This window comes from Aspergillus bombycis (genome assembly GCF_001792695.1).
Source record: "Aspergillus bombycis strain NRRL26010 chromosome Unknown contig00001, whole genome shotgun sequence".
In the NCBI taxonomy this organism is placed as follows: Eukaryota; Fungi; Ascomycota; class Eurotiomycetes; order Eurotiales; family Aspergillaceae; genus Aspergillus; species Aspergillus bombycis.
In genome coordinates, this window is record NW_019170003.1 from 1,064,375 (window position 1) to 1,081,245 (window position 16,871).

Below are 16,871 nucleotides of genomic sequence, written 5' to 3' on the forward strand. Positions count from 1 at the left end.
TTTGCTCTACCAGGATTCCAGGAACGGTGAAAATCAGTAAGGTTGCTAGTTCAACACTGCTCACGTGTCGTAAAGGGAGGAAGGAAATAAACAATGAGAGCAATGCGAATAATAAGAAACGGAGGGGAAAGAAACGAAGATACACTTCTATATCTGTGTCTTCTGTGCCAAGCCATACATAGCGAAGGATATAGGAGGAATCAATTGGTCTTGAATTATGAGCTATCCCAGACTAAATTGTCGACCAAGTAGCTAGCCCAAATTCAAGAATACCCAGATATAATAGCCAGCCCTACCTGCATCTCTCCATCGCAGTGTCACCCTTGTTATCCCGGCTCCTCAACCACTCTCCAACATCTTCAATGTTAAAAGTCACCGTACGATTGCAGAGCAACAGCTCTCAGCAAGTCAAGCCCAGCTGAATACCTTAAACGTAGCGAATGGTGACCTCGGAGTCGCTGTCAATGGTCACATCGGTCACAACCTTGCTACCCTGAACGATGTCAATGACGGTTGCACCGGTGAGACCGACAGTCTGGCCACCGGCTGCCTTTGCTTCGGCACCAGTGAAGGTAACGGTGCCAAAGTCAACCAGGTCAACCAAGGAGCCGTTTTCCTCAAAATCTAGAATTGTCCGTTAGCGAGTCAGGCCGTCTTCACGGAACGGAGTTTGGCTTACCTTCGACGATCCACTCAGCGTTGATTCCGCCAAGGGGCGAAGAGGAGCTAAGTTCCTTAGACACCTTCTGGCCCGTGCTTCGGTTTTCGATAATGGCAACTCCACTGGTGGAAGAGTGCGACTCGACGATGGCAACGATCTCATCGCCCGCGGAGATGTCGATGCCGCTGAAGTCATAAGCGTAGTCGGGCAGCCACTCGTACCAAGCATCGAAGGAGGCCTGGCCATTCGTCACAGTAAAGTCGACACCGGTCTGGAGGATGGCCTCGCTGTAGGTGTCGCCATCGATACCAACCCAGGCCGAGGCGGAAGAACTGCCGGATCCACCAGTGGGCTCCGGGACCGTGAAGGTACCGGTCACTGCGGTGTAGGTGGCAGCGGCCGAGGGAGGGTTCTCCTGGACAGCGCCGGACCAGTTGGAACTGTACTGCACATTTGTCTTGTTGGTCACGCCTGCTGGCTCCTGAACACTCTGAAGAGGACGAGAACCCCGAGCGGCAGCTGCACGAGCTTTGACACGAGCTGCGAGGCCGCGCTCAGGGGCAGCCAAGCTGGTGCCAGCAAGGATTGCGGTAGCAATAACAGCAGTGAACTTCATTTTGATGGAAGTGTGGGTTGTTTGTTCGACCTTGGATGTCTGACGGGACTGTAGATAACAGAGGGCTGTGATGATGGAGATGATGGAGAACATTCAGGAGGTGAAGTGGGAGTATTTATCCTTTTTTTTTTGCTCCATACTGTATCTCCTCATATCGACTCTTGCTAGATCACATCATGCAGTATCATTCTCCCAGTAGATTGCAACATGCGAGCAACAATATCAATCTGCGAGTGGCCATTGTACGGAAAATGAGAACAGACCAACGGAAGATGGCAAGTTGCATCGGATTCCGACGGCTAAATTTGAGACTTTAATGGACATGCTAGTAGAGGAGCTTAGTATGAAGCTATGTTCATTAGTTGCCTTTAGCGGTCTCGGGATATTCGGTATGTCTTAGCCTCTTAGGCGAACACTGGCCCCGATGGTAGAGCCCACTTCTTGAATGTCCTTTCTTGCACTTTGATAGCGCTCGAGAGAAGAGGAATGTGTAAGTGTTGTCACTACATAACGGAAATCCTATTCTGAGACTCAGTAGGAAGATTAGGCCTCCGCCTTGAGCACAAGATAATCTCTGAATTGCCCCCACTAGCGCAGCCACTTTGGCAGCACAGAGGTTGGCACACTACATACTAAACAAGTAGATTAATGGCGTCTGTGACGCGATTTGCTACCTCCAATCTTAGCACACTCACAACAAGGGCTAGTGGCCGGAATTTGAGTTGAGGAGAGATAAGAATGAATCACTCTTAAGCCTTCAGGCCGGTGGGGCAGCGTCACTTGGCACTTTCATTAGTAGTGCTTGTTTCTACTGGTTATAACCAAGACCCGCGCTAATGCATGATTCAGAACCGTGCAAGAGTTTTCGGCAAAAGTATTGTGAAGGAAGGACGGTGCTTACTGCACGGAAATCCCGGATGCCGAATCGATAGAGAGTAATCTTCATATCACCACCCATGGCTCGAATCACGACTTAGACTGACCTCCCACCTTGCCATTGCTGCCCCACTCCTCAATATATTAATATCATTTCATTAATATCACTTCATTAAATGACCCCCTCTCAAAATCGGTCCGACCCGACTAAGTAACGATCCCCCTCTCTCGCGAGCCAATAACCCTGACGCTGGCATATTGCTACATATCATGGTCGGTTGGTCTAGCCCTTAGTTCTTTCCCCCCAGTCCTCTCATTGGAAATCCCTCGGTTGGAAACCTTTCTGTTCTCTTTCCTTCAGCCTTTGGTATCTTTGTACGACCTCAGGTATGCTTAGATTCGAGTGGCCGCCGTCGTTGTGCTGAAATAGCGCTGTTCTCTTGTCTTTCTCATATTACCCTCTCTCTCGCCCTTGGGACGAATTAAATGCTTCGGCTCCCTTTGGACTTGGTTATCTCCTTCCTTCATAGCCCCGGACGTCATCTATTGGGCCTATCGTGCAATCATAATCTTTACTTCTATAGTGATAACAATAGCCCTATAACCTCCCAGAGCATAGTACCGCAGGATCGACCGTCGGTCCCCGTGAACACTAGTTGTTCCCCTCTCTTCCTCACTTGCTATGCTTCTAACCGCGGCTTCCCGTAAGCGAGAGAAGAAAGTGTAGTCAAGCTGTACGCAAGGTTTGACAACCATTATAAGAATATAACCATAATAGTTGAACCAAAGCTGACATACTTTGCGTATCTGGTTTGAATGGAATACAGTCTTGCTTTGATTAGCTGGTGTTATCATCGTCAAGATGGACATATAGGACACTTCCCTGCACCTTCGTAGAAGAACTTTTGCCTGCGTAGAATATAGTATGCAGATACATACACACCCACTCTACCAAGTGCATATAATAACTCTTCGTAGTTTGTGCATGTGGCTCTGGATTGTCGTACCGTCCTTTTTCTATGTCTTACTATCTAAATGGCTCTATGCACCAATACCCCTCTACCCCCCACCCTCGTTTTGAAAATAAAAGAAGGACAAGCAAAGAGGAAGGAAAGAATAAGAATAAGAAGAAGTGGGTACTGAGTCATTATGCGAATTACAGCCACTCGCTCTATCTCCATTGCTTTAGTACCAGGTTCATAACATAGTAAGTTGACGTGCTACTCTTGTCCTACACTCTTTGGCCATATACTTGTGGCAAGGTGCAACAAGGACAACTATATTATCGGTTTCGTCGGACCATTCGTGCAATGCACACATACGGTAACGCCTTCCAAGGACAATCACAAGGTTGATTCGGGAAGGTCAACAAGTTGAGTATATTCAGCCCCGACGCATCGCGCATGCCACCATTACTCCCCTCTGGGAAAGGCGGTACTCATGATTAAACGTGGTATGCGGCTGCCTCGTCCCCTACAATATCGCCCACATTGCTGACCAACTTAGCCAACTCTTCATTCATGGGGCCTGCATCAACGGCATCCAGGTTTTGAATCAATTGTGACAAACTCGATGCGCCGATAAGCACAGCATCTCCATGTTCGAGGCTCAGTGTTGAGTGGTAGATCGTCCATCGCAAGGCCAGTTCATGCCCATTTACTCCAACAGCTGCACCTGCATCTGCTACGGTCTGAGCTGCAGCAATCACTGCTGGTTTGTAATAAGCGTCATGATAAATCTTTCCCGAGGCAGTCTATACAACATGGCCTATGTGTCAGTTATTGGTATCTGGCATAGTATAAAGGTAGACCTACACTGCCATCCCATCGCGATCCAGCGAGTTGGCTTGGGTCCTGCGAGAGCCTTCCCGTGAATAAGCCTACTGCAGCTGGACTAAATTACAAACGTTGCGAGATTAGTGTTGTGATTAGGCGGCCACATCGGTAGATAAAATAGTTCATACCTATATGCATAGAAGCTAATCCCATGACGCCTGAGCAGAGGAAACAACTGCGTCTCCCCAGATCGGATGACAGGATTGTATCGGCCTTGATACACACTAGGCTTGACAAAGCCGTGTTTCTCGCAAATCGTTACAATCTCCTCCACTTCATCTGCCGTGTAGTTACTGATACCAAAGCGGGCAAACTTTCCTTTGCGGTATTCAGCATCCATAGCTCTGCATGTCTCCTCGAACGGGGTCACGCGGTCTGGGGAATGCAGATACATGATATCCACCCTGTCTGTCTTCAATGCTTCGAGTGACTCCGCCACGCTTTGCTGGATTCGTTCCGCAGTGTGAGCGCCAGGCGTCCAAGAAGTAACCTTGGTCGAGAGGTTGGCCCAGGTAGGAACCCCAATGTCGCCGAGAAGTCTTTCGGCGGCCCCTGGAGAACCCACGGGATATGCGCGAGCCGTGTCCACATCGGTCACGTTTCTAGCTTGGAGCGTGGCAATAATCGGAGCTGCAGTTGCCTCATCTTGAATCTTGGCTAGAGGTGATCCGGTCCCAAAGGCCGCAGTGCCAAATATGATATGTGGACGCTCGTGTGAAGCCATTTGTAGTGGAGAGTAGGACTTATTCGTCAGTGAAAGCTCAAGCATAGATGGCGTCGAGGACAAGACGAACTTGTCCATCACTTAAGTACTATACAACTGACATTGTCACGTTCCATCCCTTGGGTTCTCTCGCTACCTGGCTGGACTGGGGTCACTCATTACATGCACCGATTGACAGGGTACGGTCGGTTATGGGCAGCACTTGACACAGCCATCTTACGTACGGATCGGGAGTTGCCATCCCCGAACGGGATCCAGACGCTTTTGATGCTCTCTCCGGGACGTCCTCATTGCCGAACACGAGGTTTATAGGAATTGTTTTTGTGGCCTTGATTCGACTTGCTAGAAAAGAAAAATCAAGCGTATCACTTGATCAAGATTCTATATCCTATAGCTTTGGTCGGTATCTGAGCGTCTTCTATCGTTGTAACTTCGTCTATTGGTAGAGCTTATCTTTGTGTCAAACCGGCAAGAATATGAATCTTTCGGCTGCTACCCTTCTCACATATCGGCACTAGCATAGCGTTGAGGCTCTCCTAGAGTAGAGGTGCAAATGATGATGAGTCGAGATGGTATGTTAAGAGTCAGGTAAAGAGAATAACATCAACGATATGCAAACAGTGTCGGAGTCATTCCGAAGTACCGTTGAGATCAGGACTGGCAGTAAGACAGAAAGCTTGCCACTGACCTCCTCCTTGCATATAGCCATAACTCCGTTATACCAGTGTGCAGATGATGATACTTTCCCAGTTGTGCGGTCTAACCTGTCTGAACGGAAGGCATAAATGTCCCAATATACATTTTCCTTCGTATAATGGTTCCGATCGCAAGCCTTGGCCTACTATGCCAAGCTTGCAGGGACTGGGATATATTGCTGTTTGGCGTTTGGTATTGCCCATGGAAGTCCGGGAGGACTTCAATGTCCACGTCAGTCCATCGGAAATTATCGGTCTGGACCTGACCAAAGCTCCTTGTTGCATATTCGGACAAGGTACAGTTGGCTTCACTATCTCCTCGGACTACATTCTGCGCCGTCTCGGGAGATGACCACCATAGGAGTGCACTCTCGCGTCAGGGATGAGCTAACTCGTCACTGTCATGTCTCAATGATTCCAATGTAAGGAAAACACCAAATGCACCTAGTCCTTGTCTGGTAATGTCCCCGGAGTTGCCAGATCCATGTCTCCAGCAACTTCAAGCTCACTCTTATACCAGTCCAAGTCCAGGTGTTGATTCTTCAGACGTTGTCACCAAAAACCAAGACGGCAATATGGTATTCTACATGTGGGGGGTGAACCACTTGGCCGGAAGACTCTGCCCAGCGCATGAATAGTCGCAATGCATATGCGAAGCTTGCAAAAGCAAACACGCTGACGAGTCACGACTGCATGTCCCCAGTACTATTTTAGTAGTACAATTACTAGTTTGATAGGGCGTGATCGATCTATTATATAAGAGGAATCCCCAACAGGCAATGCGGGGTATACCCACGTGACTGTCCGGTTCCGCTTTCTTTATCGGAAGCACCCTATTGGCAGGCATGCTCGCTTGCTGTTACATAATATCCGCTGCCAATCATGGGCCGGGTTAACCCCGATCCGGAGTTAGCCCCTCCGATAACATATCGTTTATGCCCCAGTCAGATGACTCAACCCCCCCGTGACTCAATGAATTGTCGCTTTGGTTGAGTTAAATTTCATTGATCGTCGACCACAACTTCTTTCCTTTTGCTCCCAATTCAAAGAAGAAAAAAACACCTCCCGATTCCTCACCTTTCCACCTCTCTACCCTTCCCTTTACTATTCTTTCTTCAAGCACAATGGCTACCGAGAAGCCCCGTGTCTGTCTTGCCTACTCTGGTATACCAACCCCTCAATGGTAAATCAATTGACCGGAAGATTATGTTTGCTAACCCCGGCGGATGTGGAATAGGCGGTCTGGATACCAGCTGCATTCTTCGCTGGTTGATCGGTACAGCTCTCCAATCCCCTTTGGTTCGTCCAATGGCCGCTAACTGTGAGCAACAGAGGAGGGCTATGAGGTCGTCTGCTTCCTCGGCAATGTCGGTCAGGAGGAAGATTGGGCTGCTGTTGAGGCAAAGGCCCTCAAGATTGGTGCCAAGAAGATGGTGATTGAGGATCTGCGCCGCGAGTTCGTCGAAGAGCTCTGCTTCCCTGCCATCCGTAAGCCGACCAAAATGCCTTGCATAGGCATGAGCTGTTGAATAACGTGTGATACAGAGTGCAATGCCATCTACGAGGGTCGCTACCTCCTGGGAACCAGCTTGGCTCGTCCCGTTATCGCCCGTGCCCAGATGCGTGTCGCCCAGCGCGAAGGCTGCCAATTCGTCAGCCACGGTGCTACCGGCAAGGGTAACGACCAGGTCCGTTTCGAATTGGCTTTCTACGCTATCCAGCCCTCCATCAAGATCATCGCTCCTTGGCGTGATCCCAAGTTCTTCAAGCGTTTCGCTGGCCGTAACGACCTCCTCGACTATGCCGCTCAGACCGGTATCCCTGTTACCTCCACCAAGGCCAAGCCCTGGTCCATGGACGCCAACTCTGCCCACTGCAGTTACGAGGCCGGTGTGCTGGAGGACCCCAACCACACCCCTCCCGCTGACATGTGGACCATGACCGCTGACCCTCTGACCGCCCCCAACGAGCCTACCGACATCACCATCCAGTTCGAGCAGGGTGTCCCCACCAAGCTCGTCACTCCCCAGAAGGAGTACACTGACTCCGTCGAGCTGTTCGACGCCCTCAACAAGCTCGGCTACACCCACGGTGTTGGCCGTATTGATATTGTCGAGAACCGCTTCATCGGTCTCAAGAGCCGTGGCTGCTACGACTGTACGCATGATCCCCGTTCCACCTGTCACACTCCATCCCGTCGCTAACCATGTTCTAGCCCCTGCTATGACCATCCTCCGTGCCGCCCATCTCGACCTGGAGGGTCTCGTCCTGGACGGCCAGGTCCGCGCTCTCCGTGATCAGTTCGTCACCCACAACTGGTCCATCCAGCTCTACAACGGCTACTACTTCAGCCCCGAGCGTGAGTTCATCGAGAACAGTCTCAAGTTCAGTCAGAAGCGCGTCAACGGTGAGGTCCGTCTGCGCCTCTACAAGGGCAACCCTTACATCCTTGGTCGCTCCAGCAGCACTGAGAAGCTGTACGATGCCGAGGAGGCTTCCATGGACTCCCTCGAGGACTTCGAACCTACCGACACCACCGGTTTCATTGCCATCAGCTCCATCCGGTATGTTTCTCTGTATACTCTTATCCTACAATTCTTCCTCGCTAACCTCGATACCAGTCTCAAGAAGTACGGTCTGCAGAAGGCTGAGGAGGGAGAGAACCTCAGCCGGGCTTAGATTCCCCCTCCCCCGCTTGGATATTCTTCGTTTTTCTCTTAACTGAAAAGTGATGTCATGTGACGATTATCATGATAGTCTAAAATATTTAGGGCATGAAATTTAATATGTAACATTAAACGTCCAGGTTAAATCCGTTGTCGTTCTGGGTCCTAGACCTTCCACAATTAAACCATTGTCTCATAGACCTTGAAGTTTTAAGATACCTACATAGTACCACCTACCAGCCACCGGAGACTCAGCTCAACAATTATTATGGGGCGCTCAATTACCGATACCGGACGTGGACGTGAAAAGCTCTAGTGAGTGGAGACGACCCACCGACCACTTGGCATCCACTCCCATTTTCTTCCCAATTTGGGCTAATTGGGGATGAACCGACGGTAATAATGCCATGACGTCGCGTCCAGATATGTATAAGAGAATCCCAGTCCACCAAGTCCCAGGGACCACAACGTCACACACAAACACAATGGCAGCTCAATCAGTCACACAAGCCCACCAGTGCAGACTGGAAGCACCCCCCGAATCCGTAGTAGAGTAAGCCCGAAAGCCAGCCAACAATGCGCACCATCACCCATCCGGCCTCTCTAACATATCCAAGCGCATATCCTGCAAGAAAGCACACATGATGGACTTCATGCCGGCATACGAGCGCTGAAACTCCTCGCTCTGAATGCCATAGCTCTGCTCCTGCAACTCCCAGCGCACATCAGGCACGTCGCGCACATTCTCCCTCAACGGGAGGAGGTTCCAATTCAACAACTCCAGCAATTCACTGGGCGTCTTACTCAAACTCAACAGGAGCGGAATATTGACCCCGATATCGATCTGCAGCCGACTCAGCTTCCGATAGCCCTTATCGGACAACGCCGCCGCGAGCGTCGTCAAGCGATCCTGGAACCCGAGGAGATGCTCCAGCGTCGACTGGCTGTGAATATGGCGCGGCGTGCCCTGAATCGACAGACACAGGCGCATGGACTGGACCCACTGGATCGTCGACGGCAGCGGCACATACGGCGGGATGACCTTGCCACAGAACAAGATGTACTTCGTATCCAGGACGACCTCGTAGGACGTCGACCCGTACCATTCCTGGATCACCTCGGCGTAGATCTGGTGGTTTGTGCGCAGGAGCGCCGGGCAGCAGCGCGAGCCATCGTGCCGCAGGTGGATTGTCTTCGAGCGGTCGCGCAGCAGCGAGAAGTTGCGGATCGGGACGTCCGGGATCAGGTACTGGTAGATAGATAGGCGGACTTCCGGCGGGAATTGGAGCAATGGGAGCGTGGTGGTGTCCGGTGATGACGAAGCCATGGAATGGCAGCAGGTCTTACTTGCCTTCCCGGGAGCGCTGTTTGTAGGAAGGGGGGGGGAGGGGTTCAGGAGGGTCGCGAGGTGTGGGCGTACATTGGGTTCGCGGTGATGGTGTTCATGGAATTGATTGCGCGCTGCTTTTGTTTGCCTTCGCTGATGATCTGACACCTGACCCGTCGCTTTGGGTATATCTTTCCGTGAGCGGACGTTGCGCTGGTTTGCTTAGTTTGTTTGGTTTGCAGCGGTCCATTGGCCAATCATGTTTTTATGGGGTGTTTGCAGGACTCATGATCGGGTGGAACCCTAGCTGCAGTGCCCGACCGAGTATGCCGGATGATATTGAGATATGGACTGTAGTGGTATCTAGACTTGGTTTAATTACCTGGGGGGAAGTATCAAGTCCCTAACTGATGCGGCCGCTACTGGTATAGGGAACTTGGTCGAAATTCCTGAATTACAGTCGATGTTCAAGATTTCAGACCTATGACATCCTATCCCTCGGATAACAGTATATATTTCTCAATCAATCAGACCTGGTATACCCTCATACACCCTACTCCATGATACAAACCCGCTTTTCCTCACAACGAAATCTAACGATCTTCCTCAGGTATAGAGAGAGAAGGAAAATTGAAAATAGAGACAAGCAGAGAGAAATAAAGTGACAGAAAAGGTGAACTAGACACAGAAATAGAGAGACATACGCAGAAACAGAAACAAGCGGGTGATCTCGAGAATTAACAAAAAAAAAAAGAAAAAGAACCAATGGAAAATGGGAAAAATGACAAAAACACGGGTTAGAAGGAATACAGAAATGGACAACATGAGAAGGGAAAGAAAACAAAAAGAGATACCGAGATAGGGAACACATGGGGATCTCAGTTCAAAATTTAAACGTGGAGAAGCGGCGAATAAGATTGGAACGAGTGGTCGGTGGTCTAGTGCTGTCTTGACTCTCTCGACGGCCTCGTGGCTGCGCATTTTTGAGGACCTTGGCCATATCCGAAGATAGGTGGCGAGGCTTCAGGCGTTCGCCATACTCTGCTCCCTGCTTGAGGAGTACGGCTGCTAGTTGCGAGCGATCTTCCTCTACAGCGAGTGATAGAGGCGTAAAACGGTTTGCATCGGCCATATTGATGTCCGCAGACCCTTGCAAAAGTTTCCCAAACTTGTCCCACCAAGATTCCGTGCCATCGTACCGTTTGATAAGAGTGAGCAGAGGAGTTTCATCGTTGTGGGACCGCCGGATATTAAATGAAACTCTCCCCTGGAGGAGCTGAATGATCTTCGCCCCATCTTCGCTATACGTAGCGTAGTGCAAGCTTGTATAGCCATCCTGAGAAGGGCGTGAGCAGTCCGCTCCACGCTCTAGAAGAAGTCGGACGGCTGATACATTGCCGTGCCTGCATGCTGCCATGAGTGGAGTGACGCCCCTTCGTGATGGGGCATCAATGTTCACACCGGCGTTGAGAAGGATCTCGGCAACATACGCATGATGCTCCTTTGCAGACACGGCTATTTTGAGAGGGGTCTCTCCATTGGAGTCTGGGGTCTCAAGGTCGAGGCCCGGCTCGAGAGCCAAGAGATTCTCGAGCTTGAATGCGAGACCCAAGCGAACAACGTGTATAAGTAGCCTATCATCGTCATGCCAAATACGCTCCTCAATAGTGACGTCCCCATCTAACAGGCTAATCGCATGCAAAATTAATCGTTCCTCTCTCAGGCGGCTTTCCCTGTTACTAAACCTGATGTTGTCTGACCCACTGCCGATTGACACCGACCCACCGACACTGGTGTTAGTACTGGGTGGGCGAGGAACAACTGGTCGAGCAATGTCAGCCAAGTAGTGTAGTTGCTCTTGAACATCCCTAGCACCCGGTCTCTCATCATGGTTGATAGAGAGCATAGAAACAATCAGAGACCGACATCTTTCCAGAAATTCAGGGTTGTAATTATAACCACCGCGGACCAGCCCAGAAAGCCATGTCTGGACGTGGGGATTCACTACAGGAGGCGAGCCACGGTAAAAATAGTCATTCTCGTAAGGAGATACTCCATCATCAGTTGTGCCCCTTAGTTGGTCAAGATGCATCATTCCATTTGCCCCTTCTAACCCGAGCGCAAGGACCCGAGTTAAAATACATCCTAAGGACCATATGTCACTCTTCAGACCAAGCCCTGCGCTATCCGGCGACTGATATGGGCCAGGAGGCGGTCGTGGTCTCTCTCGATGGGTAAATGTATCCACGAATTCCGTAACAGTGGTGCCGGTTCTCTCGGGCTGGGACATAATCGAGATCCCAAAATCAGAGATCTTCCACTTTCCCACTTTTGGATAGTCTAAGGAGTCTCCTTGAAACACAAGTATGTTTCCTGGCTTGAGGTCCATGTGGCAACAGGTAAGACCTGGTGGATGGCTGTCCAACCCTTGATGGAGGAAGGCTAGAGCCCCAGCGAGATGCGCGGCCTCTTGCATCAAGTCACGTACCGTAAAGTCTGGGCATCTTTGATGCCCTTCGCGAAGGAAGACATCTAGATCCATTTCTGCCAAAGGGGAAAGAATATTGAACGAATTGCCTATGGTCACGGTGGCTAGGAATGGAACAATGCGATCATGCTTCGAGAGGCTTGAGCGAAGTACGTCGAGGTTTTTGGTTTCCGAGCGGAAGTCACCTCTGGCTTCGAACTGTTTTAAAGCGACCGCAATATCTTTCTAAGACCGAGCGGCCAGGTTAGCGTTTCCAGATTGGTAATAAGATGTAAGTAGACCTGATGAAACTTACGTTGTAAGGCGCTCCTGGCAGATGATGCTCGGATCGGGATCGAAAATGGCCACTTCCAATGATCTCCTTGGTGACCCTGCCATATGCGCCGGTCCCAATACTGGCCGATGTCTCGTTGATAAAGGGCAGCTTCCATTCTTTCGAAAACATCAGACTCTTGCCCTCTTCGATGTCAATCGGACAGAAAGTATATTGGCTAGCTTGAAACTTTTCAGCCCACGGGGACCCCAAGAATGAATCATCTTCCAGAATCGCCAGGGTATACGTTGGGATCCTTCGATCTGAACGGTCCAGTTCACCATTCTCGTCGCGGTGTCTGAGGAATATGTCTCCAAATCTCCCCCAATCCTGCCAGCCGATGTCCACTAGTATAGATAGTGTCTGCAGCCACTCCTCGCGAATGGCACCTATCCAGCTGTCATCGAACCCGGGACGTACGAGGTCTATGAATTTCTCCAGACGAGACTCGCTCCAAATAACCGCCAAGCTATGCCGAGTTACGACCTTCTCCGATGGCCTGTCTCTTCGGTGCGTGGCCGTTTGTATCGCACGGGAGAGCTCTTTCAGCATCGACTCCCGTTGGAGAGATTGCCGCCGTTCTGTAGGGCCCTCGACGAATAGAGGGTCATGGGAATATGGGTGACTGTCACCTATGAGATGGGGTACTCTATATCTTGTACTATAAAGCCAATTCAGTCAGTGTGAATGACACAGACATGAAGTCCAAACGGTCACTTTGTATACTGACTTGGCATGGAGGTTGTAAAAATGGTGATCATCCGGAAAGTAGGTGTGATGCGGAGATATCCCGTACATGTCTGCTTCTGGACTTTGAGGTGGGTTAGGAATTGTTCTAGGTGTTGTATGCTCTACTGGTGTGAGTCTTCTGGGAAATTGTCTGTCCGCCTCAGAGCTGGATCGATGTGAGGAGTCACCGCCAGAGTACGAGGTGAGGGTGCGGTGAAAGCCGCTCAAACTATAGCCATTTTCCGACAGAGTGGCATCGATTTCTTCATCGGACATTCTGATATGGAAAGCATTGCGAAATACATCATAACGACTCATGTTGGGCGCGGGATCGCGGGCCGCAGCGTCGAGGTCGCGAGCGACGCTCAAACGGACGGCGGGGCTTCAGTCCAAATGAGTCGCTGCGGACGTCTAAAGCTAACGGTGTACATTAACAATAAATTCAAATCTAGAGAGCCAGTAGTAGCCGTCAAGTGAGTGCGTACAATGTGAGTATGTGCAGTACATATGCGTTGGCAGAAGGGGCACCGGTGCCTGCATGAAGGAAAGATGAGTAACGGAGGTGAGATTGCAAGAAACGGTGATTACGCAACGTCATGGCTTGGTTGCCCTTTAATTCACGTGTGGTTTGTTTGCTCTTAATACTTGTGCTTCCTTCGTGCCCCAATCGCCTCGAGTCCTTAAGATTCTCAGCCTCGGCCAAGAACGAATGGGGCTTCTCCCCGTGGGGATCAATGCTCATTCGTATACCTCGACTCTATGGGCGTATTGGGCCAGTGCTGTTTGTAATGGAGCTAATTAGTCAGGGCTAGCATGGGGCAGCGAATAAGATCTTCTCTGACGACCCCTAATTTCTGTAAAATGTGGCTGTACAGTCCGGTTCATACGGGGGAGTTACTGGGAGTTGTGACTCTTAAGCTACTGCGGAAGATTACCACACGCATTTCGGTGCCTCCACCGAAGAGAGGAAAAAACAGCCCATTCATTAAGGTAGGTACATAGATATCGAAATTTGCTAAGCATATGATGCCTAACACATCCATAAATCCCGGACGAGAGGTACTCTACAGACATTCTATAGAATCAATGGAAAGCGGGCTCTTATGCTATGCTCTAAGCATAATCAGGAATTTGCTGAAGATGATGCGGTTCATCTTCGATTCTTCGCCGGCCACACAGATTACCAAGGCTAACGACATGCTCCTTGACATGAACGGACATTTCTGTGTTAACTGCGGCCTCAGTCAGCATGTATCAAGGTAGAACAGAGCTGCAATGGTGAAAATCGTACATATTTGGTTCATTTCTTCCAGGCCCACTTTTGCAGTGCCACTGGGAACCTACACTGAGGGTTAGCTGTTGCGAGGTGGTCTGGAGATGACAGAGCACTTACGAACAGGAAGACGAGAAAAAAAGCCAGCGCGTTGAGTCCCCTGACGCACGGTTAGAATCTGATTGAAAGATGCAATTGAGAGAATAGGAAAAGCCCACGTGAATAGAAAACATAACTTAGATTCTCCAAACTTTCCGAGAGCATCGGTCAATTTGGGTACAAATAGTACCAGAAGCCCGAGACCCAGGAAATTGACCATAACGCTGAAGCTCATGCCGACCTCTAGACTATAGAGTTAGTCTGTATCCTAGGGTTTCGAACTACCCAACCTTTCGCCTTGTAAAGGAGAGAGTTCAGAAAAAGAAAGGGGAAAAGAGCCCATACGCACCACGAAACGCAAGTGGGAAGACTTCAGCGCTGAAGGTGAACGGGACTGGTCCGGCGCCGATACCATAAAAGAACGTGAAGAAGCCGATGGCAAAAGTCGACACCAGAGCTAGTCTGACCTTGTCGGCTTCGATTTGAAAGAAAAATCCAATGGCAAGTAGACTGAAGAACATTCCCGCTAGCGAGATGAGGAGAAGAAGCCGACGCCCACGCCAATCGATGTATCGATACGCAGGAATCGTGAACAGGAAGTTCGCCAGGCCGAATCCTAATTCCAGTTACAAATGGTTTCTATACACATGGAGTAGGTGCGAATTTCCACTTACCAAAGTTCAGCCAGGTTATATTCGCAGGTTGCCGGGAATCATTCGTATCGGGGTTCTTATCCTGGTTGGTGGCACCTTTGAATAGTCGAGAAGAGTAAAACGAAAGAACGTTGATCTAGATCGATAATGAGAAAAAGGATGTTTACAACTTCAACAAGCAATGCAAGAAAGGAGTGCCTTACACCACAGAGTTGTTGTGACGCCATGACCAAGAAAGCAGCCAAACACGCTCTTTGGTTGCGTGGATGGCTGAAGAGCTTCCCAAGCCGCCACAGAAAATTGGTTTGTCGCACTTTCTCCTGGTATATCTCTTGGCAATACCAGTTCTGCGGTCGTTCTCCATGAAACATTTCCGTTTCGACTTGTAGTTGACTGTGGATATAATACAGGTCTCTCGCTGCCTGGATGTCCGTGCCTCGTAGCTGCCGGAGGCTCACGAATGCACCGGTATAATCTCCTTTCCGAATAAGAAACCGAGGGGACTCGGGGCACAGAAAGACGAGGAACAGGAGGACAAGAGCAGGAATCGATGATGTCCCCAGGAGCACCCGCCATTGCCGATCGACAATCCAGTCGCAGGCGAAGCCAATAAATACACCACTGCATCAATGGTACGTTAGTTTCCTTTCACCAGGAATTCAGAGTTATGTCCATCAACACGTACAAAGTATCGAACAGTTGCCACATCATCAATAACCGTCCTCGTAGGTGGTCAACCGCCGCCTCTGCGGCAAAGACGGGGGCGATTGACGCCTTTGCACCGATCTTGTTATTGATATCTCGTCAGCCTTTGTCCAGAGTAGACAGAACAAGTAGCTTACCCCAATACCTAGTATCACTCGACAAGCCAGAAGCTGCTGCCATGTCACACAGCGAGCGGTACCTGTTTGTTTCGAAGTTAGAAATGCGTCCAATGAACAGTGTTTCGACGCTTTCTACCTAGTGCACAAGCAGCACAAAACACCGCTGAGATGAACAGTGCTGGCCGCCTCCCATAATTACCCTCTTGGAGGGGATCACTTAGCCATGTTCCACTGCCAAACCCTTTAGTCTCTCTATGTGCTCTTACATCTGTTGGGCGACTCACATCATACTGCCTGATAGCCAAGGCGCAGCATCAATAAAGCCACCCAATAATAGATGTTGGTGCGTCCAATCTTCACCCTGGGGGTGCAAATCATGCTTCCAACCTCCTGAGCTCGCATTGATCGTCGACTGCTGCCAGCCTCTGTGTGAATCAGTTAACAGGAGCCTAGAGACGGGTTGGCTCCTTTCCGGGCGTACCTACTGGGTGATTGCCGCACATGCTGTCGTTAGAATGGTCACCTTGAGGTCTTTACTTTGCTGCCAAAAGCCTGATTCCTTTTCATCCTTTATCGCCTTGAACTCGGCTGGTGTCAATTCGAGGGTGTATAGGTTATCCGGCTCCTGTGCTATGCGTGCTCCTTTGACCAGCAACTCAACGTCGATCACGTCTTGCAGGTGGTTCCGGTCATAGAATTTGCGAACGTCTTCTTCGAGCTCGTCTGGTGTTCTCAGCAGCAGCGGGTTCCGAGGCCTGATGGATTCAGCGTAAGATGAGCATGATGCCCGACCGCAAGCAGGAGCGAGGGCAGTTCAATAAGACCATTGGATGAAAAACTACTAGCAAATTGAAAGCAACGCAAAGAATGCTTACCGCCTGGCTGTGTTGGTGGCCCGCATATTGTCCCTTACATGAATTCCTCCAACCTTAATCTTTCAGCATGCGCGAGGTAAGGGGCTCGGAAGATACGATGGTTTTTTAGCCACACCTTAAGGCTAACAAAGGATCAAGTGGAGCATCCAAGGCTTATTTGAGCTGCAGTTTCCATATATCACCTTGGAACGAGAAGTAGCTTTACAAAAGAATACTT

General features: G+C 50.0%; 6 protein-coding genes across 6 annotated transcripts; 1 reads left to right on the forward strand and 5 right to left on the reverse strand.

Annotated features, from left to right (window-relative positions):
* Nucleotides 1-427: 427 nt before the first annotated feature.
* ABOM_000382 (A4/G1 family peptidase) lies at nucleotides 428-1,370 on the reverse strand (the record flags this gene model as incomplete). The annotated part of the gene is made up of 2 exons (XM_022527512.1): nucleotides 428-624; nucleotides 680-1,370. 2 exons carry the CDS (start codon nucleotides 1,368-1,370, stop codon nucleotides 428-430), a joined length of 888 nt encoding a protein of 295 aa, XP_022395100.1.
* Nucleotides 1,371-3,597: 2,227 nt separating this feature from the next.
* On the reverse strand, nucleotides 3,598-4,757 carry ABOM_000383 (aldo/keto reductase family protein; the record flags this gene model as incomplete). Its single annotated transcript, XM_022527513.1, has 3 exons — nucleotides 3,598-3,906; nucleotides 3,968-4,046; nucleotides 4,117-4,757. 3 exons carry the CDS (start codon nucleotides 4,755-4,757, stop codon nucleotides 3,598-3,600), a joined length of 1,029 nt encoding a protein of 342 aa, XP_022395101.1.
* Nucleotides 4,758-6,531: 1,774 nt separating this feature from the next.
* On the forward strand, nucleotides 6,532-8,086 carry ABOM_000384 (argininosuccinate synthase; the record flags this gene model as incomplete). Its single annotated transcript, XM_022527514.1, has 6 exons — nucleotides 6,532-6,571; nucleotides 6,645-6,683; nucleotides 6,740-6,895; nucleotides 6,953-7,564; nucleotides 7,623-7,971; nucleotides 8,029-8,086. The coding sequence occupies 6 exons, from the start codon at nucleotides 6,532-6,534 to the stop codon at nucleotides 8,084-8,086; spliced, it is 1,254 nt and encodes a 417-aa protein (XP_022395094.1).
* A 573-nt stretch (nucleotides 8,087-8,659) lies between these two features.
* ABOM_000385 (uncharacterized protein) lies at nucleotides 8,660-9,400 on the reverse strand (the record flags this gene model as incomplete). The annotated part of the gene is made up of 1 exon (XM_022527515.1): nucleotides 8,660-9,400. The coding sequence occupies one exon, from the start codon at nucleotides 9,398-9,400 to the stop codon at nucleotides 8,660-8,662; it is 741 nt and encodes a 246-aa protein (XP_022395095.1).
* An 883-nt stretch (nucleotides 9,401-10,283) lies between these two features.
* ABOM_000386 (ankyrin repeat and protein kinase domain-containing protein) lies at nucleotides 10,284-13,206 on the reverse strand (the record flags this gene model as incomplete). The annotated part of the gene is made up of 3 exons (XM_022527516.1): nucleotides 10,284-12,113; nucleotides 12,184-12,862; nucleotides 12,932-13,206. 3 exons carry the CDS (start codon nucleotides 13,204-13,206, stop codon nucleotides 10,284-10,286), a joined length of 2,784 nt encoding a protein of 927 aa, XP_022395096.1.
* An 837-nt stretch (nucleotides 13,207-14,043) lies between these two features.
* Nucleotides 14,044-16,680, reverse strand: ABOM_000387 (MFS transporter; the record flags this gene model as incomplete). The annotated part of the gene is made up of 13 exons (XM_022527517.1): nucleotides 14,044-14,162; nucleotides 14,222-14,270; nucleotides 14,324-14,363; nucleotides 14,422-14,545; nucleotides 14,652-14,918; nucleotides 14,977-15,091; nucleotides 15,159-15,576; nucleotides 15,641-15,741; nucleotides 15,798-15,859; nucleotides 15,916-16,010; nucleotides 16,064-16,204; nucleotides 16,265-16,534; nucleotides 16,655-16,680. 13 exons carry the CDS (start codon nucleotides 16,678-16,680, stop codon nucleotides 14,044-14,046), a joined length of 1,827 nt encoding a protein of 608 aa, XP_022395097.1.
* Between the last annotated feature and the right edge of the window lie 191 nt (nucleotides 16,681-16,871).